At 44.9% G+C, this 24,104-nt stretch overlaps 2 protein-coding genes across 2 annotated transcripts in view; both read right to left on the reverse strand.

Moving 5' to 3' along the window:
- Positions 1-174: 174 nt before the first annotated feature.
- LOC149371457 (uncharacterized) lies at positions 175-714 on the reverse strand. The gene has a single exon (XM_089580187.1). It carries the CDS (start codon positions 712-714, stop codon positions 175-177), a length of 540 nt encoding a protein of 179 aa, XP_089436313.1.
- Positions 715-2,148: 1,434 nt separating this feature from the next.
- LOC149371458 (very long chain fatty acid elongase 4-like) overlaps positions 2,149-24,104 on the reverse strand; it is a 61,774-nt gene continuing 39,818 nt past the window's right edge. The window contains exons 3-9 of the mRNA XM_089565682.1: positions 23,519-23,634; positions 16,419-16,606; positions 14,240-14,320; positions 12,480-12,651; positions 7,749-7,876; positions 6,909-7,058; positions 2,149-3,424 (exon numbers count right to left, since the gene is read on the reverse strand). Coding sequence (XP_089421808.1) covers positions 3,275-3,424; positions 6,909-7,058; positions 7,749-7,876; positions 12,480-12,651; positions 14,240-14,320; positions 16,419-16,606; positions 23,519-23,606 — 957 coding nt within the window. The 5' untranslated portion in view covers positions 23,607-23,634 and the 3' untranslated portion in view covers positions 2,149-3,274. The remainder of the gene's footprint in view (positions 3,425-6,908; positions 7,059-7,748; positions 7,877-12,479; positions 12,652-14,239; positions 14,321-16,418; positions 16,607-23,518; positions 23,635-24,104) is intronic.

The following is a 24,104-nucleotide window of genomic DNA, read 5'->3' on the forward strand; positions in this document are numbered from 1 at the left end:
CTTTTAATTGTCTTTTCTGCCGAGTTTCCTCAAACTACATCGATTGTAAAGGGAAGCTCTGGCACACCTCAGGAGAGGCCTTTTTCTCGCACCTAAAAAAACAAGTGGTTTCAGGGAGCAAGGCACAATGTGTACTGTAGCTCGAGCTTTACTTATTGCCACTCAGAATCAGCATCATACACCAATGACGGAGTCTGCCAGCTGAGCAAGCTTCTCCAAAGACAACCCCTTGGCGGGCACAAGCACCATGCGGACCGACGACGCTAAGTGCTGAAGGAAAAACTCAACCAGGAAGTCTTGGTCGAAGGTAGCAGCCTTGTTGCCCAGGCGCTGCTGGAGCCGCCGCAGCAACTGTGTTGGCTTGCGGTCCCCCATTTCTTCGGAGGAGATCAGCTGCTGCAGACGGCGATGTTCCGAGGCGGCTGTTCGATTGATGAGCTCAGCAGCCAACGTGTCGAACGGGGCCCAGGCGGGCGGAGTTATGAGGAGGTCGAAGACTTCGGCGGCAATCTCAGGTGGTAGCAACGCAGCGACGTGATGAAACTTCTGCGCCTGGCTAGTGATGCAGCCAGTAGTGAACTGGCTGTTGACCTGAGCAAGCCAGAGCTGAGGATTGGCGGCCGAGAACTGGTGAAGGCGAAGGGACAGCGCAAGTACTGCGCTGGAGGGACCGTCACCAGGCATGGCGGAGGCGTTGTCGTAGGCGTCGGCCATGGTGGGAGTGGGTGTTACAGCGGACGTCCGGGACACCAGTTTGTTGCACCGGAAAAGTATGAGGCCGGCGCGATTGATTTACTGGCCGGAGTGCTAGGATGTAAGATGGCGTGAAGCCGAACGGTGCATCTCGCCAGCACGAGAGTCGAGCTCCATTTGTAAGAACTTCGGCGTCATCGTCTTTGGCGGCTGGTGCTGCTCCTGCTGCGTAAGGCCGCTGCTGCTGCTACACCTGGTTACCTTACTACTGGTCTGAACTTTGCAAAACAATATATTCATATTTTGCTAATTACTGTATCTACTCGTGTAATTTAGCATTTCTTCTTTAAATCAGGGCTTCAAAAAGGGGTGCTCAAATTAGGTAGATTTCGATAACACATCCCAAAAAACTCTATAACGCCGTAACATGCAGTAGATACCATGTGTTGCCTCCTGTACGTTAACCCCCCCTCACCCCCCCAATGTTCCCTCCCGCCCTGCCTCACGTTATGTAGTTCCCTGTGGGATGACATGAGGGTGCATGTGTAGCTCAAAGCAATAAACTCACAATGATACAATCACAAAGCCAGCAGTGGGAGGCATATGGAGATAATGGGCAATAAACCAACACCCTCATGTGCGGCCAGGCTGACTAACAACATACCGAGCAGCAACACTGGTAGTTTTGGATTCCAGTGCACGATGGAGTTACCGGAAGTTTGTTCTTGCAATTGTTCATCCGAGAAAGAGACCGCCATCACAAGCGAGCCGGTTGAAAGGCATGCAATTCTTCCCCTTACCACTCGTCTTTCGTAGCGACACACGGCAACGTGGCCGCGCCGATCTTCCCAAGCCTGCCTTGTGCACACCCGCGTGCACGCTGGTGGTCTGGCACAGCAGGGAGCGTAAAATTTGCGAGTAAAAGTTTTTTTTTCTTTTGAAAAAATGAACGTGATAAATTACGGGTGCACAAATTACGCAAGTAAATATAGTATACTAGCCTCAGAAAAATTTCCGTCTGTGGAAGTCTCTTATTTCTCTTACTGTAATAAACTATCAAGTTCATTTCTGCACTCGTGATGTAAAAATAGCGCACAAGGAACACAAGGGACGGATAGGAAACGACGCGTGTTCCTTGTGCGCTATTGTGTTCCTTGTGCGCTATTTTTACATCATGAACGTTATCCAACTTGCCCAACTTTCGGCTTTGCATTTCGGCACTCCATTGGCCTGCAGTATAGTACCGCGATATACATCAATAATGAGTTGACAAAAAGCCAAGGTATATGTATGCCAAGGTATATGTATGAGTGCTGGCTTTTCTATTGCTCTTGAAAGTTAATGCCATTGTTCAAACGATCTCACAAGCCTGCCGTCAAGGTCGTTGCGTGTAGATATATATTAAAAAAAATTTCTCTATGTAACTGCAAAAGATATTGGACACTCGTCGTAATAACGTGATTTTTATTACAGTCTTTAAGTACTTGAGAACACTTTGCTAATTCACATGCAGAAAAGTTGTAAAAGCATCACCTTCTATATAACCCCGCAGTCAGGGGTTCAAACATGGAGAAAGTTTTGTGTAAAACGCGATATGCATGTTTATGTGCTTTATTTACTGATCATCATAGTATTTAATTCTGGATGTTCCTATTATTATTAGCAAGGCATCAAAGCTATTGGAATCTATTGCCTAGCACAAGAAAAGCGCAATTTTTTTTTTTTTTTTCCAGCGGTGGCTGCGCAAATTTTCCGTGATGTGAGGAGCTGTGGCATAGCGGCACTGACATTGCGAATGGTCTTAAAATGTTTTCCTTGTACAGTTCTCGAATTCAGGAGCGGGTATTTCTCGCAAGTGCAAACATCTTCTCTCTGTCAGTGTCTGAGTGATGGTAACTCTGAAAACAGTGCCTTTACAGACATTTGGTTGACATATGATTCCTTCATGGCACTTATTTCTTTGTCATGCAGTGTGTATAATGTAGTAGTACAGCTGCGATGTTAGACATGAATTGGTTATCGTTGGCTTCAGTTTGCTTATCTGCCTTTTATGAGTTGTCTGTGACCAGAACATGTGGAAAGTCACAATAGAAAGCACTTAGTATTGCTGGAATGTTCATGGTAGTAGCTCAGGAGGAGCTTGTTGCTATGCTTCAACATGTATGCTCTAGTGAAACGAGCAGTGTGAAAGTGGTTGACAACAGAACTATACAGTGTCCACACTCGCTATGTATTAATGTAGATGTCATTTTCTTTTGCTCTGACAAGCAGCATTAATCTAACACTGCATCTTCATCACGAAAAGAATTAATCCCAATAACAGCATTTCGAACTACCTCCTTTGCAGCATGGCTATCACACCCCCTCGTTTTCTGCTGACTGGCTGAATGATCGTGGCAAGCGTGTCATGCAAAGCATGCGCGAAGTAACAGCTGCTGTTCTTTCGCGATTCACTTGAAGAACGCCTTTCATAATTCTAAATCCTATGATTATGCGATGCGCATTTGACTGAATGGCCGATGTGGGCTTCTGCCGCTGAATGTCGGGGCAGAATTCACTCAGAAGGTGAGGCATTGGTGTCCTAATCCCTCTTCTTGGAGTCACTGTCCATAACACCCTCTGGGAAGCACATTGTGCTGAGTGAGGGCAACAGGTATTGCTTGTCGATGGAATCACTGTCCTCTTGTGACAGTTCACCGAGCTGCTTTGCTTTGCTTGCTTTCGCTTGATACTGTTAAGAACAAGAAAAGAAAAAAGTAATCAGAAAGCATTGATTAGTAAAACACGTTGCAGGGCTAGTTGGTGATGCATTTTCTTTTCTTCAAATTTAAACAGCGCCCGTCCTGTCATGGCTATCTATGTATTCATCTGAAAAGTTAGCGCTGTTTAAATTTGAGCAAAAGAAAGCATTGAGATCCACAATTTTACTTTCTTCAGTTGCATTGCACTCCTTTGTCAAGAATTAATTGTTGTGAACTCATCAGCATCTGATCGTTGGGTAGCGTCATGCAAAACAGATCAGAAGTTTTTTCTGCTTTCTGTTAACTTCAACAAATTTCACCAAATCACATTTCAGACTTCTAATCTCAAGTGCCCAGTGACTGTAATTACTACCTTAAGAAATGGCATTTATTGTACATTTGCTTCTCTTACTTACTGCATTGCATCATCTTAGCTTCACTCAGAGTGCTAGATAAAATAAGTTCACAGCAGTTTCACTTCAACATTCATGCTATGTTGCAAACCTTGGAGAAAGATGTACTAAATGCATGCCTTTTTAAAATACAGTTATGATTTCAACCTAGCCACAATGAATCTTCTGTAGTACATTAAAGCTAGCATAGTGGACAGTTGCTAAAGGGGGAGGGTAGGGTGAATGGGTAATGTTGTTTTTGAGCTTTGTATCTGAAAAAGTACTGCAAATTGCATGAAATTTTATGTGTTTGTTAGTAGTGATTTGGGCCTCAAAGCCATACAGTTTGTTTGCTGCTCTGTTTTTCTCCCTTTTGGTATTCCATGTGCCGCCGTGGTAGATCAGTAGTTATGGTGTTTGGCTACTGACCCAAAAGACACAGGTTTAATTGTGGCGGTCATGTTTTGATAGAAGCAAAGTGCTAGAGGCCCATGTACTGTGCGGTGTCAGTGCATATTAAGGAACCTTGGGTGGTCGAAATTATCTGGAGCCCTTCACTATGGCATTCCAAATAACCTTCGGAATCACTTTCGGACATTAAATCCCATACAACCAATCTTTTTTGGTACCCAAATGAAAAAATTTAGGCGATTATAAAATTAAATGTACTTTCTCTCAATAACAAAAATAGCATGCCCATATAAATTTGCACACGGGTTCTTAATGTTACTGGCCTTAAACTAAACCTAAAAAAGAAACTGTTTTGTGCTTGCATCGTGCCAGAAAAAAAAAATTCTCTCACATGCCACGAATTGTAAGAGAGAACTTGAGACTTACTAATTTATTTCACATTTTTAACAAACATTTTTCTAAAATTTTAGGTTCAGACTATCAACAACAGATTTCAATATAATCTGAGCAAATTTCAGAGTGGTCAGATTGGTAGTTTCTAAGAAAGGGTACATGAAAGTTCGCAAAAATTTCAAAAATGTTTGGTTTGGTTTGTTGAGGTTTAACGTCTCAAAGCAGCTTAGACTATGAGGGACGCCGTAGTGAAGGGCTCCGGAAATTTAGACCAACTGGGGTTCTTTAACATGCACTGACATCGCACAGTACACGGGCCTCTAGAATTTCGCCTTCATTGAAATTCGGCCGCCGTGGCCAGGATCGAAACCGCGTTCTTGAGAAAATTGGAGCTTTATGTTTTCACATTTACTGCGATTTTTCAAGAGGCACCAGAAGAATAAATACATTTTCTTGCTCTCGTGGCATCCTCCTCATTCCCATTCTTAAGGTTTCTCTTCTTTCTGCGTCTTCCCTTACTATCAGAAGGTCTGAGGACCTCTCTCTGCCTTCTCAGCATGCTTCTTATCTAGCCAGCTGAGAACAATTTCAGGACATATGTTTCAGGACAGCATTTCATGCTTCTTTCCAATCGCTGTAGCAAGCCGCGGCCCAACAAGTGGTAATTATCAGTGTTGGTCCCAACAAATGCTGTAGGGAAGTGACACCAGATCAACTGGCTCCATGATTGATTGATGTTCTGTGTCCTGCCATGGAGGCACTTCTTCAAAAGGCATGAAGTCAAACCCTGAAGCGCTTGCTTAATTGCTTTTAGAGCAGGAGTTGGATTGCTGTTTTTGTGGGGTATGCCTTAGGAGAGGCCTTTGCCCTGCAGTGGGCATAATCAGGCCAATGATGATGGATTGCCCTCATTAGGTTACAGCTGTATCCACACCATGATGACACTTCTATAGGTACAGTCCATGGTTTCGCTCCTCGTTTGTTTTCTGCCTTCACAAATAGTTTGCCAGGGGAATTTCTTCTTCATTGTCTACTTGGCAACCATTCGTGCCCAAGATGAAGCGCAATAACTCAGAGGAATAACTTTCAAAAGTGACGATGCACTGCTAAAATGAAACCATGCTTCAGTGCTTCACAGAAAGGTCCCTACTAAGAAAATCCGCAGGTACAATAGATAAAAATCTCATGAACTAAATATATTTTACACACATTGGCTTATATGAAAAAAAGAAGAAAAAAACACGCCAACAAATTCTTATGTCTGCAATTATTTAACACCAGGAAGTGCGGCACTTGGCGCCATTTTTAAATGGCTAGCAGCGCTCTTCCGCGTTGCTACACATGTTTGCTCCTCACACTGTGTATTGTTTTTTAGTAATGAAATCAAAATTCGATTTTTTGGTAGATTTACACCTCCATCCCCTCTTATTAAGCTGTAATGGCTGGGCATACACTGTTTTTCAGTACACAGGACAATAGTCATGGTTTCAATTCTCACAATAGCAATGCCAGTGCAAAAAAAAAAACGATTTGCACAAGCCGTAGCACTTGCCACATACATCATATTGGAGCTCTATCATATCACTGTAGCATATCACTATTATATTTATGTTCATGACCCAGTTGAGCCTACTGTGTAGCTAACCGCATCTCACGTGGATCTGCTTAGCAACTTCCTGCTTTTCATTCATGCCTCCTGCATAGTTTCATGTTCTAAGCAACTCAGTATTAACGATGGTTGAGCTGACATTACCACTGCATTGATTTCTGTTGCCACCATTATTGTCATCCTCATTGTTACTATTGTCACCCAGTGGTAAAGGTAGCTTGCTTGCAATGTCAAAGGCTACTGCTTTCTGTTACTATTACTTTGAAAAGGAGCCTTTCTCTTTTTGCCAAAAAAAGTAATGACAGCACTGAGACATCCTTAGTCTTTGTGGCTCAATTCTTTCTGACTAAAGTGAGCAGGAGCAAATTCTTCAAAATAATTAAAGAAAGACAGTGTATCGCGCCGTGTAGTTTACAGATTCTGCTCTAAGGACGACTTGGTCACATTTAGTTATGCTTGTACTCTACTTTCTTTCACGCTGCTCCACAGTAGAATTAAATAATAAATTGACAATACTGAGCACTCATTGAGTCTTTAGACCCCTGTGCTCGAGGTTTCTCGTTAGGGTAACAGGTTGAGTACGTAAAGTCGTGTTGTGATATGTCCGTGAACTGCGTCCATGCATGGATATTTGCAGTCGGTCGGCTCAGAGGATGCGGTTTCTCTTACCCTGCTCCTGTAAGCGTGAACGTAGAAGTTGCCGAAGAGTATGAGGAACGAGAAGGCGTACACAATGAAGGCGTACTGCATCCACCGTGTGAACTTGCAGCCACTGAAGATGGCATTGAGGCCAAATCCAAGGCCAACGCTAAACTGCACCTGCAAGGCAGAGAATGCAAGCACTTTTAGCACATGTGTTCCTCAGATGCCAGCACATGTGTATTCATTATAACGAATACACATGTGCTGGCATCGGAGGTACACATGTGCTGAATGCAATAACCACAGCAATCACTGAACTCTGCATATAGGGAATTCATCATCTATCATCAGCTCAATTGCATCAACTGCAGGACGAACCCTACCCTTCACCATTTGCAGCCACCCTGTCCGCACAGACTTCCTAACCCATCTGACTCCCTTTCATGCCCTGCTATGCTTGCTTTCCTTGGAATCCATTCCATTGCCCTAGGATAGGGTAGCTCGGGGCATTATTCAGGTCCGAAGGGACCAGGTTAGGTGAATAATGTAGTTTACACACATATTTACATTTAAATTTGTAATTTTCTGCTAGGTATCATTATATAAAGCAGTTTTTCCACTTTTGTGGTGTCCAGGCAAAACATGGACATTGACTTAAGTGATTGTGCAAGCATGCCAGTAAACCAAAATATGCTGAGCCCAGGAGTGCAACAAAGAGACAAACATGCATGGGACTCACAAACACATGGACAAAAGCGTGTACACATCTATAAGACTTCATTAAAGCCATTCCTATCACTGATTAATGGTTCCTTTGAGGTTATGCTTCTTAGCGCAGCTGCAATGGACAACACATGTGGCACTTACAAGCTGTATGAGCGTGAGGTGCTTTTTCCACCACAGGTATTTCTGTACGGCAGGTCCCAGGGCGGTCAGACCGTAGTACGAGTACATCAGCACATGCACCAGGCAGTTGATGCTGGGGCCAGGAGCAGCTGCATGCGCAGATGTCACATGGTGAATTGAGTGTTACAAGTGTGCGTGACACTTTGTAACCCTGTGTCTCAGTTGTCCACGCTTGAATTATCTGAATGAGTTATTTTCTGGGGCACAACCTTAGCCCAAAGAAGTTGAACCATAAATAGAGAGATTGTATGTACTACACTGGCCACAGGAAACAAATGTGGTGGTTGGTGTCTGTCTTCAGTCTTAATGAACAGTTATGTCCCAAAGATGCACCTAGGCTGAGAGCACACATTCATTCAGTTTAAGTAGCACTACTGACAACTGAGGTTTACCGTGGAGGTTTTTGTAAGCAAAATTCTCACCTTACGTTCTCCTTTTCTTGAGCTCGTTTTTGCCTAAGATAAGTTAAGGTTACCTAAGGTGAGTTCGACATGAGTAATCTTCAGTTAAAAGCTGAACAGTCTGGTATTCTGGTTACATCCACAGGGAATCTCTACATAACCACGCACTGCCATGCAGGACCTGAAAGATGCTTTTTATGTGGATGTCGCAAAGTAGTGGTGAACATTTATCACTGCTCTGCCTGCAAATTCTGTGGGCTTTTCAAATGAAAAATTCAAGAATTGAGCACATTGTTGTTTCGCTTCATTTGTGTCGCTTATCTTAAAACGGGCCTGTAATTCTCCGAAAACAATTAAAATGAGAACCTTTCCCATCCATTCCAGAGCTGGGCTATCTCGGCCACATGCTTAAGATCGCATGCAGTTATAGTTTAGTTTGTGCCTAAACTGACCGGGAATGTGAGTCGGAATTACCTCAGTATAGCTTTGTTGCAAAAAAAATTGAACGGCAATTACAAAGCTGGTAGCGCAGAAAGTCACGCTAGCTAGCTGGCACATGATAAATATTTATATTGCCACAGAAAGGCGCAGCTTGTGCATGTGATTCCACATGGGCTGTGCAGTTAATCCGTTGTCAGGCTAGCATGAGAGATATGGGATTAACCGCGACGTCATTAAAACTCGGTTGACGGCATTGGCTGGAGTGCCTCCTATGAGAGGCATTTCTGCTTCGTTCTTGAGTTTTATCTGACGACACCAACACGAGCATGCCTTTCCTGTGAACCTTTGCTCTGTTTGTTTCCCACATCACGCTTGTCTGCACGATTGCTTTTTGGCGATGATGACGACAAGCACGCTTTGCCCCGGAACTCTCGCCTTTGACAGCTAGTGCTGTAAAAATAAACGAAATCCAAAGTACAACTTGCAGGCATGGTGTTTAATTAAATGCGATTTTACCCAAAGCTCAGTGTGTGCTCAAACATTTTTGAGCAGCTTTTGAACGTCTCTCCTAAAGGTGCCAGAAACGAGTACTTTCTGCGCCAACATGCGGAATAATCCACGGAAGGAATATAGTATGACTGCCACAGTGCGACTGTCGCGTCTACTGCTGGCACGTTAATTATGTAATGGTGGTAGGATCGGATTATGAGCAAAATAAAGGGGTGCACTTACTGTCGCACACTTCGTGAACACCTTAACCATACCGTGAGAAAAGGAATGAAGGAGAGAGTGAAAGGAGGGAGAGAGGTGCCATAGTAGAGGGCTCACAATTACTTTCGACCACCTGGGGTTCTTAGACATGCACTGACATCTCTCAGCACAGAGCATGTCAGTTTTACGGTTTCATGCACGGCACCTTAATTTCACAGCTACTAAACCACTGCAGAGGGTGGCGCAATAGGGCCGAGGCATTTTAATTCCCGTCCTGAGTTTTCATAATTTTATGTCTCAGCCCTCTGGCACTGTTCGCTGTTGTCGCTTAGAGTTGCACCCCACTGAGCGACATGTTTCTGTTTGCTCTTCTGCTTAGTGGAGCCAACACGTGGAATCACTCACTGGTTCTACCTCCTGCTGCAACTCCTATTATTCTACGGACAATAATTTAGCACTTGAAAAACGTGTTGCGTGTGATTTCGTACAAGGCCAACTTCACCTGACGGCTGGACCTTGCTTATGTAATGGCTCTCTATCTCTCTCTCATGCGCTCTACATTGGAAGTGTCCGCAACTTTTACTGTAGATGGAGTCCCCTAGAAGTGAACACCGGGTTAGGAACAAACGCATGTTTTCATCCTTTTTTTTTCTGATATCATGCGTTTAGCAAAAGAAAATAGGGGGGGGGGGGGGGGGGGGGGAGCCAGCACGAAGTAATAGAGTGAAAAATTCCCTGCGCTTTTTTGCATGTCGGACGGAACGGCTAGTAACGCATCTGGCCGACAACGTTTACCATTGATATCAACGCCAAATTTTTCAGTGTGTGTGTTTGCTCTGGAATGATGTGTACAGTCGCCGTCAAAGGTAAATGGAAGGCGACTTTCTCAAAAATATTTAATTTCTTCAAATCTAGAGCATAATGGTCCATGTTTGTTGGTGCACAGTGCAATTCACACAATCACAATTAGCCTGCACATATATGTATTCAAGGATGCATGAATTGAGCGGGCAATGATTAAATTTTTTCGTTAATATTGCCTTCCATTTACTTTTGACGGCACCTGTACATTAGTAAATATCGATCACCACGTGCAATTAGTCAGCGCTCAATAATTACTTAGTGATTGAATTTTTTTCTTGACCATGGGCGTCCGGAGGGGGGGGCAAGGGGGGGCGGCTGCACCCCCCTGGAAAATCACTCCCTCGAACCGTGAGTGATGGCCGCACGCCAGGGGCCGTGGTGGGCTCAGCCAAAAGGGTAAAAGCAGCCCCGCTTCCACGCTTTGGGTCACATTTGCGAAATGCCGCGTCCGGGCACGCGTCTTTATGCCGTTTTCAAACCACGCCATCGTTAGCTCTGTTGAAGGCCGACCTGTTGCAGACATACAGCGGCACCGGCGAGCATGTGTTTCAAGCCGTCTTGAAATGGGTGCCTGTTTCTTTGATCTCTAGACAGATAGCGACACGGAGGCAGACAGTGCACAGTGCATCTTGTTTTCGCCTTCGTTATGCCGGCCACCGATGAATTCTTCAGGAGGGAAAGACAAATCAGCCGTGTCCACCCCCGCTTTGTCGGGCTGCTCATGGGCAAGCGGGCGATCAGTTGGCGCCGCCGCCGCTCGCTGTGCCTCCGATCCACGGGAGAGCGCAGTGCGGTAGAAGCGCCGCTATCAGAATCTTCGGCAAAGGAGATTAGCATCTTTTGTTCACGGCGACGCAGTCTCCAGAGGCGCCCCCACACCAGCGTCCCTTGCGTCTTCTCCGAAAACCAGCGCCTTTGGTCAACGCAGCCCGATGGCGCCTGCCTGGCTCGCCTGTCACCTCTGGCTGGGCCTCAAATGACAACAGCGCCCGTGTACTGTGCGAGGTCAGTGCCCGGTAAAGAGACCCAGGTGTTCGACATTATCCGGAGCTCTGTACTACTCCGTTCCTCATAACCTGAGTCGTTTTGGGGCTCTGAACCCCATAAAAACACACAAAACAAATATTCCTACCGGAGTGGCGAGTGTCCCTTCCCCTTGGAAGTCGCACGGAAGTAAGCCCTTGCACGTGTGCGCGCCTCTGTATTTGTGCTTCGGTGTTTTTAGTGGCCGTTTGTCAACGAAGCTGAGAACAACCAAGACAGTGGACGAGAAAACTACGAGCGGCGAGCAGTGTGCGTGCGGTTGCTCGACTGTGCGGATGCGCGAGCAAGATGGAGCGAGGTGTATGAAGCTGCGAGCGTGCATTTATCTTGTAAATAAGTTTTCGTTGTATGTGTAGACATCTTTTGTTTTCAACGTACGCGTTCAATCGTTTTTCCAATCAATGTGTGTGACGAGTGTGCACCGAGAGCGTGTAATGAAGCACAGAAATGAATTTATCACCCGTGTAATCACGCAATTCGCCCAGAAAAATCCGTGGAGTCTACAGTTGCTGTTCAAGGAAGGCTGACTGAGTGACTGTAGTTGCGTGTTTGTGACCATATTGTGCTGTGTGCTGGTCATCAATCCGGGTGAGTCGAGAACCCGTATGCAGCAATACTGAGCACTCTTCTCCACGAAGTGACAGTATATTTTTGGATTTTTTATTAATTTTAATTGTTTCTTCGTTGATAAACTGCAATGTATCTCTCCTAGCCACACTTTAATTTGCTGTTTGTAATTTTTATTTCATGTGTGTATTTCACTTATTTTTTATTTATATATAAATAAATAAATTCATACCGCAAATAGTGCCTTTTTGCTACGAACATGCCCCCCCCCCCTCCGGCGCCAACAACCAATGGGGCCCCCCCCTGCAAAAAATTCTGCGGACGCCCTTGTTCTTGACACTTTCATTTTCGGTTGCCAGGCGATGGTTGCGACGCCACAAGCCAGTATATGAGGTGACACGAGATGTACAAAAACTGCAAAGTAATTGCTGCTTTGTCCAAATTTTTAATTAATTCACGCCAACTCTTGAGCCAAACTGGATTATGTGCTCACCACTGTGCTTGTGATGTAGCAACTGCCTTTCGACTGCTGAAACCGAAACCAAAGCTGCATGAAAGACTAAGTTCAGTTACACGTTCCCAGTCTGCCTTCTTGATTTTTATCGTTCCGGCTGAGATTACAACCAGTAAGCGTTCGCACACCAAAGAAACGATTGCGACAAACCTGATCCGCCGGCGACCCATCGGATGCCGATCCACCAGAAGAAGAACATGGTCGAGTGGTGGTAGACGTGCAGGTAGGTGAGCTGGTTGTCCTTCTTGCGCAGCACGAAGAACACCGTGTCCATGAGCTCGATCAGCTTGCTCATGTAGTACCACCAGAGGGCCCGCGCGATCTGCACGCAAGTATACGCGATGATGTGCAACCCCTTGCCTGCGGCCCATCTCCGACTGCAGTCTTTTATGTTGGCTCTGGGGTTACGAGTCCGGGGATGTATCCGATATTTCGGCGCGAATAATCGCTTACTTTGCGCGCGCAACTTCACTCGAACACAGCTTCACGCACAACTTCACGCGAACAGACTGCGGGATTCACTATTTTCCAGGAACATCGTAGCCGAATCTACGAGAACGGCATTGTAATAGAGACGCAGATGCAAGATACAGTGCTGGTTTTTTTGTCCAAAATGTGCACAGAAATGCCTCTATCGTTGCAGAACTAGAGCGTTCTGCGAGCATTGGGCTCTGCGCTCTGCAGACTGCAGCGAATACTTTCTATTAAGTATTTGCCACTGCTTATTATAACTATAAAATACTACAGTGCAGGGCAGTTACCCAAGAGTGCACGAAGACTCCACAGTAAATGTCAGTAATGCAGGCCATGTCAAAAATCTGCGCAGGACGTGAAGTTGACGCCGTAACATGAATTGTAATTCTTTTTTTTTCTGCCGAAGTAGAGTACGAGACAACCCGCTCCGCTCCAAAGCTGTTCGCCATGCGAGTTTTGGCTTTCTGTACCTTTTATTTGTAGATATTGCCTGCATAGTTGTACACTTGAGTACATTATGGGGCGCTCAGTGTTGAGAAAATTTGCGCGACCTGGCTCCAGCGAGCAGAAAACGCAGATGTAAATAGGAAAATAATGGATCTTCAAGTTGTGGTAATGTGCGTGAGGCTGGACGCCGAAGGTGTATACATATACAAGCTTCCGTAGTTTCAGGCAAGTAGTTCCCATAACGGGCAACGCAGAGCCCATTAAAGAGAGAGCCGGCCGCCTGGTGCGAACCACCCCATTTCTTCACCCGTGGATTTAATAGCAGTATTCACGTAATCTATAGCACCGTCTTTAAACTTGCAGACATTTTTTTCTCTTTTTCCTGAACTTGCGCCAAACAAGAACTCGTGCACCGTTCAAAAGTTTGGCTGTTGTAATGTTAGCTTCACCTCATAATGACTGTATATGTGGAGAAGCCCTCTTTCTTTCACTTAGGGCGTAAGCGGCGACGGTTGAATGCACTGTCAATAGTTTTTTTTTCTCGGCTATGTTTAACGTAGCTTTTGCAGCAATAGACTTTTGCGACCGTAGGATTGTTTCGATGAGGAGTAGTATATTTCACTTGAAGCGTAAGTACTTGGCCTTGTTGATTGCAGTGTGTCCAAACACATTCCAGTCTACTTATTTTTTTTTTCATATCATAGGTCGCAAGCATTCGCGTTGTAATGCGTTAAGCATGCCTCAGAACATAAATTTCATTTTTCTGTGCCTCTAGCGTAACGCTCGATGAAGCCATTTCGCAGTACGAAGTCTGTGGTAGATTTATTTCGTTCTTGCGGATAGAAAAATTTTCTTTCCGTAATTAAATGTCTGTAATTAAAAGGTCTGTAATTAAAAAGGACTCGTAAAAAATGGGAAATTTTATTGGGGGGGGGGGGCATTTGTGCATATTCGCGCTAATATCTCGAAATGGATGCTCCAGTACTTACCCTAACCTCGTACGGATTGTCGCTGTAGTCAACCAGTTGGCACAACCAGCTGTATCTCCGCTTGGTTATGCAATACAATATCTGGGAAGCAGAGGGCATGTCATTAGCAACGAATTAATTTCGATAAATTACCAGAGTTTACACTGCGTGCAGTTCAAATTGCGTAAGTGGTTGCACCTGCCTTCACGTGACTGCATTTTCGGGACTTGACATGTGCTTTACGAGAATTATTCCTGTTAGCCAAACGTAAATGTCGAGCGAGCAATCAAAGAACTATTTCTGTGGATAATCATTTGTTTTTGGCGTGGCTTGCACGCCAACTTTAAGCACAAAATGAGGATTGTTTGAAACGTTTTTTTTTTCTCTGTTTGTTTTATTTTGCTGATATGTTCTTGTTTCAGTAGAACGTGAGAAGGAAAATAGTGATTAGTGCACTGCCCTGTCCTGACCATTTATTGTACCAGTCGAGCGACATTATGTACAAAAACAGCGCGTTCCAGCCGCATTCAAACAAGAGCTTTTCGTCTTATTCGGAGGCCGTATCGCGAGTAAGCTTAAAAACGTACGACGTCTTTTTTTTTCTAGATTATTTAAGCTTAGCGGTGGAAAATCAAACAGTGGCTATTAATTGTGCACGTTTTCAAGTGCTTGACAGATGTGGCACTTAAATGCTGCAGCATTGATAATGGTAGCAGTGGCGGGCTTATTATTAAGTTTAGGACCGTATCAAGCGTTAAAATCAAACAGGGCTACACTTGTTCAACATCAATTTCTGGTTATTCGAGCAAATTACGCATGCACCCGACAGGCCGGCTGACGTCATCCGTCAGTAATTCTTCAGCCATCTGCTCCCTTCGCGTCTATTATTGCTTTTAAGGCCTAGGAGCCTTCGACCGGTCGTTTATAACAGAATAAGCTTGTCATGCAAAGCAATTATCGATCTTAACAGCCACAAAACGCCCCCGACGACTGGTCCCAGTTTTCCAACAGATAATAAAAAGAAGAAGCGAACACAATAATTGCTGCTAGCTGGAAGACTTCTGGACTGTTGCGTCACCCGGTGGCACTGATATCAAGTCATAAGCCGCCATTGTGGCGTGTGCTTTGTTATTCTGTTCATTTAGCTTCCAAGAGCTTTTCGCTATACATGGCTATACGGTCGTGCCTCGTTAATATGGACACTTTGGTTCCCAAGAAAAAGTGCACATAAGGCGTCCGTAATAACGAATCACGATGAAAAAATATTTAGAAAAAAAAAAGCTACGATTAGGGTCTGCTTCTGAGCACAGTGGTGGTCAGTGAAGTTGAAATTAGACAGTTTTGGGAGCCCCAAGGCCATTATGCGTCAAATAATGTGGTGCAGTTTAATGCACCTAGTGATCTTTGTGTGACACGCTTTATGGCATACCATGGCCAGATGACCTAAAGCCTAATGCAACTGTTCACTTCCCACGGCCCCAAGACTTAATCGGCTAGAAGCTGATGAACAGGCTTTCTAGCACAAACTGCTTGGAGTTTTTTTCGTACCCATTCATATAGTACGGCACTCGGCAACATTGCACTGTAAAGCATAAAACCTGGAAAGGAAAGGACCTCAAACAGTGAATTAGAAAATTTCTACTGCATTGCTCTGGTGTTCTGCACTCAGAATGTAGAAACTGAGACATCCATTTGAGGTAGTAGAGCTTTTTTTCTCGTCGCTGTCCGTATTAACGGGGCAAAAATACATGGGCCCCAATGGGCTCTGTGCATATTCCCTCTGTCCATTGTCCGGACAGTGAGTTTCCATATTAACCAGGCATAAATGCATTGGAAACGATTGGTCCCCATAAAGATTGTCCATAATTCGAGTCGTCCATATTAACGAGGCACGGCTATATACTAAAGGAGAACACTTGAATCATAAACTTCTGCACCACGGTTCTGGTTCCCTATGAGAACGTAGCAGCCGATCGAGCCAGATACACGTTTTCTGGACGTGGTTAGGCGTTTGCACCCATCGACCGAAACTAAATAAATTTGTGGCCTGTGCTTTACTAGTGTCGGGTAAAGGAATCGTAGAAGAAACGCGATGAGAAAAACAAACGGTATTCAAGCCAGTAAACGACGCCCATCCTCAAAGTGCCGTCTCCGACGTCGCACCGCGCAGCAGTCATCGGAGGAGGCCCCCTGCGTATACCTCGATGGCGATGTACAGGTTGAGTGCAGCGACCGAGAAGTTGTAGATGACCAGAAGGGGCTTCAGCTGGAAGGGCGGCCGGGTGGCCATGATGCGGGGCCCGTACCGCACCACGCACAGGTAGGCCCCGATGATCAGCAGCATCGGGATGGGCGATTTCACCAGCCACCATTCTTCCGTGCGCCGGTCTGCGTCGGTGCGCAACATTTGTACACAGCAGGCATTTGCGCGGCGCCAAAGGGCTCCGAATTAACGGCTAACAGCTTTGGCCTCATTACAAATCGAAGTTTGCCGTGTATCGACAGTGCACCGCGTTGGAATCACAGAGGCACCACTCTCACAAAAACTGTTTTTCTAAGCTGGAAAAGACTAGAAAACGAAATATACAGGTGTCGCCATCACCGGCCGATTCTGAAACTAAAATGCGTGCGTCGACATCTAAATTTTAGTGTGCGGATCCCTGAGGCTATGCTAGATGCCATTCACTTTGAAACGTCGGTAACCAAATCTTCTCGTTAGAGACCTATAGACGTCACGATTTTGAATTGAGTGGTGGATAATATGGTCAAATTAAGTTATCTCAGCCATAATTACGTTTTTGTTGCCGGACAAACGTTAACATACGAAGAAAAAGCCAGAGAATACATTTTTATCGAGAACAGCAGTTGGCTGAAGTTATCTTCCGAGTCCCTTTAAGCTTCACTGGGCCTCACACCTGTAGTACGACAATGCACGGACGGGGTGCTGATGTACGCATTGACAGCGCATCGCCCAAAGGTCTAAGACAACCACGAAACGGTGCCCCGCTAAGAAATTATCCGATTTTGTGGCGTACCTCTGTGCGATCTTTTTCGTTTTACTGAATATCGATTGAAACGGCGGATTATTCGCTAAGCTGACTAAACAGGCGGAATCGCGAGACAGATTCTGGGTTCGAGAGTAATGCTGCACACGGGTGTGCCACACAGCTTGAATACGCTCTGGAGACAACTGCATCCAATTGTTGTTCTGAAGAAAAATTGATTATATCACTCTTTCTGTCTTTGTGCTGATGCTTTTCCGGCAGCAAAACACGCATGTATTGCGGAGAAAATTTGATTTCAAAATCTCCCCGTCAGTCTATACAACCTCAGTCGATACCACCTCAGTGATACCACCACCATAAGCGCTCGACTCGACAGTTTAAAAGTCATTAGATGCAACATCTGGTGATTATGAATTTCTATGGCGCAAGGACATCTGTGGCCAAACAGCGCCATGACACAAGGTGGTTTTCGAATACTCACGGTGGGGTCAAGGACCCATTTCCCAAGCATTTCACCCTGATTAACACGAGCACCAGGCCAGGGGAAAGCTTGTACCCACTGTATCACCGGTGGGTGCCCGGCGGCACTGGGGATCGAACCCCGCACCTCCCGCATGCGAGGCGGAGGCTTAACCACTTGACCACCGCTGCGGTGCAACGTGTACTAATCGATTAGGCTTTCTTTTTAATGCACAGGTTAAGTATGTGTGCGACAACTTCGAACTTTGATACGGTCCTGAAGAGAGCTGTCAAGTTGTTCAGCGTTCTTCTCTCCCAAGTTTCGTGTCCTTGTTCCACGACAGTAATGTGCGCTAGGCACCCCTACCAAGTGCGCCAGAAAGTTATAGAGAGGAGAATAATATCTTAAAGCACACGGTCAAAATGTCACAATGCGCAAAACGCAGAATGTACTTCCAGAAATGTTTAATGAGATATCAATGACTACAAGCGCGAAAGAAACAGTGCGAAGTTATCCTTCCTCTCCGTTCCCAAATTCTGCTTCTTAATAGCGCAAGTTGCTTACGTAAACGGCGAAATCTCTCATCGCTGCAATGCATTTTGAATGAGAAGCCTGTCTCTGCATGTGCCCTTGCGCATATAAGCTGTGCACAAAATGTGTTTCAAGTATGCTGATCACTTTCACAGCTTCGAATGTCATGACAGACAGGGCCGCGGTGCAAGAGATCGGAGCATAGGGAGAGAAATCAGATTCCGGAAACATGTCACGAAGAGCAAGTGTCTTTCCTTGTCCTTACAGAGAGTTCATGCGAATGTGGTCGAGTGGCATTGTCTGGCTACATGGAGTTACAACGACAAGTCTAATGCCACTGCGGCAGTCTAAGCCAAGTTTGGATAAAATTGGCCTAACTGCAGCGCCCATACTTCACGTCGAAAATTTAGTGCTTGGGGAAAGTGAGTGGTAGCTTTTGATTTAGCCTCTGGCGCAAAATGCAGCATGGGGCAAAACGCGACATTTTGTTGATTAGCGCCTCCTAACTTACAAATGAGCTAACATGCTGACTTGATATTCATGTTCTATAACGCGCCACATGTTTGAACATTTTAGTTTCAAGTTTGACGAGATTGGTCCTTTCTAAGCAGAGGAAAAAGAAATCGTGAAGCGAGCCTTGGTGAACGAGAAAGCGCTCGAAAAGGCGCGAATTTCAGCACGACAGATTTTTCAGAACTATGCAGCTAAGTGAATGTGGCGCCCTAGATTAAAGCAAGTGTTTAGTTCTGACGTATTGATTAGTGGTCTTAACAAGTTTAGAATTTTTGCGCCTCGGGTAACTGAGATAGAAATATTTTAGCAGCAGGATACACTTCGGGAAAAACATGACGTTGTAATGTTCCGGTGGGACTGAACTAAATGTAGTGGCTTCATCCCTTCCTCTAAAGCTCTACCCGTGCTTTCCCTCTCTCTATAGAAGGTTCCGAACGTACAAAAGGAAAACAACGAATGCCAACTAGCGCGCAGTAGACATGAAGAAAGCTTTGGAGAGACGCAAGCAACGCCGGTGCACCATAAAAATTTCTGTTGTTCCCAAAGGCGCCTACCGCCGAACAGTAAAGAAATTGAGTGAATTGCAAACCCTACCGCGGCGGTCGCGTTTCGATGGAGGCGGTAGGCAAAAGGCGCCCGTGTGCTGTGCGATGTCCGTGCACGTTAAAGATCCCCAGGTGGTCGAAATTATTCCGGAGACCTCCACTACGGCACCTCTTTCTCTCTTTCTTCTTTCACTCCCACCTTCCTCCCTTCCCTTACGGCGTGGTTCAGGTGTCCACCGAGATATGTGAGACAGACCAATGCCAGCTGGACAGACACTGCGCCATTTCCTTTCCTCAAAAACCAATTTTCAGTTTTACAGTGAGAAGCAGAATCTATAAAAGGTCACGCGAGCCTCAGCGTTGCACCGGAAGGGTCAGGAGGGGTACCAGTTACCGCCAGCGTCGTCGCCTCGGCGAACGCGGTTGTTGTGACGCGCGGCTTTCAAACTTTCCTCGCACATATTCCAACTTTCCCTTGCACGTGGCAGCGATTGTGGCTTAGCTCGAGTCAGTGGGCAGGCCCGTGCACTTTCCTTTTCATCCTTCCTTCAGTCGCAACAACAACAGCGTTGCACTCTGTCCGGCGGACATGAACAGCTATTTGTTCGGCATATTCTTACCATGGTCTGCCCTACAACTGCACAGCCGCCGTCTCGGCGTGCTTGCGAATGCGCAGCAGACAGTGCAGCAGACGACGCCGCTGGATCTAACGTTACTATCTGCTGCCGCCGGCCAAAGACTCCCTGTAGTCGTTGCGAAAACACGTGGATTCGCGGCACATTTTTCGGTGTGCACCTAGGATAGCAGACGCCTCTGCTGAACTTATCTTGCTCCATGGGCGGCTCATTTTTCCCTATGTGTAGGGCAAAATGCGACATTGTAAATTTTAAATTTTACCGCCTTTCTGTTCAGCTGCACTTTTCATATTTGGCGATCGTGATGCGCGCAGTGTAGGAAATAATTCGGCAGTATTTGGTTTTTTTTATATCTATGAAGAAAAATAATGGCGATGATGTGTAAATTTGTGTCACGTTTTTCTTCATGTTCGCCAAATGGCTTCTGAAAAGAAGCTAAAGGTAATTATTCCTTCTTTGGGGACTAATGGTGGTGGCCACGCACTCAGTGGTCGAATAATTAAGCCCTGTGCATATTTTAGGTAGTTTTGTGTAAGTGTGTGGAGTCGCTAATTTTAGTTATAAGCGTGTACCCGTAGTCAATTACGTGCTCATGTTGGGTGTAGTTCGTGCAAACGAGTCGTTACGATCGAAGAAACGACTCATACATCGAATGTGGACAAAACGAGGCGGTTGTGTACCTTACACTCTGGCTGTCCTCGTTCAGTGCGCTTTTTCTTTAGTGTTCAAGTGCGTGGTATATCGTATACAGCAAAAAACCCACACGATAATTACGATACTCGGTTGTGCGACATTCAGCGCAAATTTAGTTCCATTAGGCTATCGCTAACAAGCTTGTTACACACACACACACACACACTATATTGCTGTGTTCAGGTGCGGACGGTAAATGAAGTCCTATGATTATTTTTTGTCATTAATTTTTTTTATGTGATGAGCAAATTTTTCAGCACAAAAGAGGAGACCTTAGTTGTGTCATAACTCTGTAGTTTTCGTGAGGGAAAAATCGTATGTTGCAAGAGTTGGATAATTCCGCGTTCGTGATTTCCAAAATCGTAAGTTTCGGTCCCCGCAGGACGAAAAAGAAAAATTTCATAATTGTGATTGTTTCTTTTTTTTTCGGTAGCTGTATGCATGGTTTTCAGTTGAAAGCAGCGCAAAAAGCTTATTTTGTTTTGGAATTTACATTTAATAAAATCGCAACCGTTGTTCAAGAAGTAGTGCATTCCGAAAAGAGAAGTTTTCAGGACGATAACGGAACATGAACGAGTAAAGACTTGGGGCTGAAATGTTTCCTCAGGATTCATTGATCCTTCTTAAAAACGGGGTCAACTTTGAACCGGATTAAAGAACAACTGTAATGGCTTATTTTCTGTAAAGTTTATTTGAATGACTTTCAGTGTCTGGTAATCCTTGAGCAACAATAAATTGTCCCATTATATTATTTTCCACTATAAAATTAAATGCTTAACGTAGACTATATTTCGTTCAGCTTCCATTACTGGATAGTGTACGTTAAAAAAGTGTAACGGTCACGAATCGGACTGCGAACGGAATTCATGTTGTCTCATTTTAGGCAGCGCAGGGGCTGAATTGCACAAAATATCTCGCTTGTTAGCTTTGTTAACAAGGAAAAATATAAATCAGTTTGCTTTTTCTCTTGGCTTCCTTCGATCTTGCTAATACCTATCACAATTTTGTCGTACTTCTAGGGTATTTCAAGAAAATTTGGCTTATGGTCAGGTTTATAAAACATTTAAACAAATTTTCGCAGCCTTTAGATCAAGCATAGTCCCTGTAATGAAAGTTGGATCAAGAGTATGCGAAACTGTATAGTCGTGTTTGGTGCTTCTGTAATTCCAAAATTCGCCAAGAATGTCACCGAATGCCCTAAATACGAATATTCTCTGCATATGTTGGCAAGCTATACAGCCTCCCGGATCGTCGGTAAGTGCAAGCGTTGCCGAAGGGATGTAATTTTCGCAGCAAAAAAAAAAAATGCAATTAGGTATGAGCACGAAAACCTAGCGGCAGCTTAGGTGTCGATCAAGACGGTTAAACAGAGCTTAGATATTTATCATTTATTAAAATAACTTCGAAGGGAGGCCACGGAATTGCTCCCCACAATCGCATAAGATCTACGTCAGCAGGATCTATGCAGATATAAACGTAGAGCTATGAGAAGGAAACATTGTTTTACATTTTCGCTTTGTCGAGTGTTCAACAGGTGGGATTCCAAATGCAGTAAAAATGTACAGCTGCAAAAGAAAACAAATAAATTGTCGTTTTTCACGCACGTTGCCACGTCCGACAACTCGACCCCGGAGATTTCGGACGGCACATCTCACACGAGTCTCGCGTGTGCGCCTGGCCCCGTCGAAATTGAGCCACGTCGCCATCACAACGTGACCATCTATATGCCAAGGCAACTTTCGCCAATGACAGTGCAAAAATCACTGGGACACATTTTTCTGGTTTCTTTTTCCAGTCCCAATATAATATTGGACATGGGAACACGGGAACAGCTTCCCGTGTTCCCGTGAACTTTTCCGTGAACCTTTTGGACAATTTTCGCAATTTTTTTTGCTGCGAAATTCGAAAAGCCAAAAAAGCTTTTAGCGCTGCTTCCAACAGAAACATTTTCGTACACTAGCGAAAAAAGATTGAGGTTCCTGAAAATTTTATTTCCTATTCTACGGTGATTAAAACTTGCGAAAGTGATGTTTTCCACCTTTTTTGCTATGTGATTTTTTTTTCCATAAAAACTGCAGCGTTTCTTACAAGAACTAAGGTCCATTTCTTTTTGTCGACACCTTTGTATATAAAAAATTTCAGTGAAAACAAAAATGATCATGGGACCTCGTTTACCGTCCTTATCTGAACACACCTGTAGATTATAGTTCAGGCCAAACACTAATCAAAAAGCATCCGTGCTGGCGACCCTGACCGGGTTGAAGGGGGCAGGAGGGGAGCAAGCGACCCCCTTCACCCCCCCCCCCCCCCACCCCCCAATTGGGTGCCCCCGATTACAACCACTTTCCCTTCCTCCTACGTTCCTCTCAATTACTCTCCTTCTTGCTGTTTCCTCCTCACCCTCTTACAGGGAACGCAGGGCGCTACCCAAGCCTGGAATGGTGTCCTAACAGCTGTGCTTTAGAAGGTGATTTTGATTGACAGATATCTCACCGATGTTGAAGACTTTCTCATGTCCCTGATAAAAATGGTCAATAGACTTTCTATAAACTTCTTATAGACTCTATTGCATTTCTACAGGTATTTCCTTTTGTCTATTCATAGTCTATAGAGTGTAGATAGAAAAAGTCTACTAAAGGTCTATGGCCACAAATATATAGATTGTCTGTAGACTGCCAAAAATATTTGTATTTCCTGTAGACTAGTTTAAAGGATTTGTCTATATGAATAGTCGGTAGACTTTATATACAAAAGTCTATGGGCAGTGTAAAGAAATTTCGGCAAAGGGGCTACCGTTACCAACTAATGCGTGCGCCTGTTAGCTCCTGCATGACACGACTGTGAAACCAAGGCCAGAATGTATCATCGTATAGGGCCTCCAACGTCGGCTCCGCAACAGTGGTCTCTCTGAGGCTCACCTGCGAAAGATGTGCACCAGATGTACGTCTGGTAGAAGCTGGTGAAGGGCCACAGCATCAGATTCGCTGCCTGTTGTGATAGATCCATGGTGAGTCCGGTCAGCTGGCAGCGGCCCCTGCGCCAAAGTGACAGCTGAAGGTTTGGAATAGTTCTGTTGATGACGTCTCCAGCAGGTCGCCCATCATTCCTAAATGTAACTACGAGTAGTTAGCTTTATTGTAGTGCAGTTTCTCAATAAAGGCGATGCCTACACCTGGTGGACATGCGCCTCACGTATGCGCGGCCACGTTGAGATATACCGCATGGACAGTACACCGCAAAAAAAGCTGACTGAAGCATCCTCGCTGTCCAGATAAAGACATTAATTGTTTTGAAATTGAAATTGAAATTGAAATTTTATTCCGCAACAGAAAAGTAATGTTGCGAGGAGGGCAGGTAAAAAGCTGAAAAAACAGCTTGAGGAGTCCTGACCTCCCAGCATACACAGTAGCGCAGCAGCGTGCGGCGAAGGCGTGCACGTCAACATCAAAGAGAGGAAAGAAAAAAAAATTAACAGGTTATACAAACAAGGTACGCAATTTCTGT

Source organism: Amblyomma mixtum, chromosome 1 (genome assembly GCF_055824585.1).
Source record: "Amblyomma mixtum isolate Tamu chromosome 1, ASM5582458v1, whole genome shotgun sequence".
Taxonomy (NCBI): domain Eukaryota; kingdom Metazoa; phylum Arthropoda; class Arachnida; order Ixodida; family Ixodidae; genus Amblyomma; species Amblyomma mixtum.

Bases quoted from the DNA above. Each gene is read 5' to 3' on its own strand.
- LOC149371457 (XM_089580187.1), bottom strand. From the start codon at position 714: ATGGCCGACGCCTACGACAACGCCTCCGCCATGCCTGGTGACGGTCCC.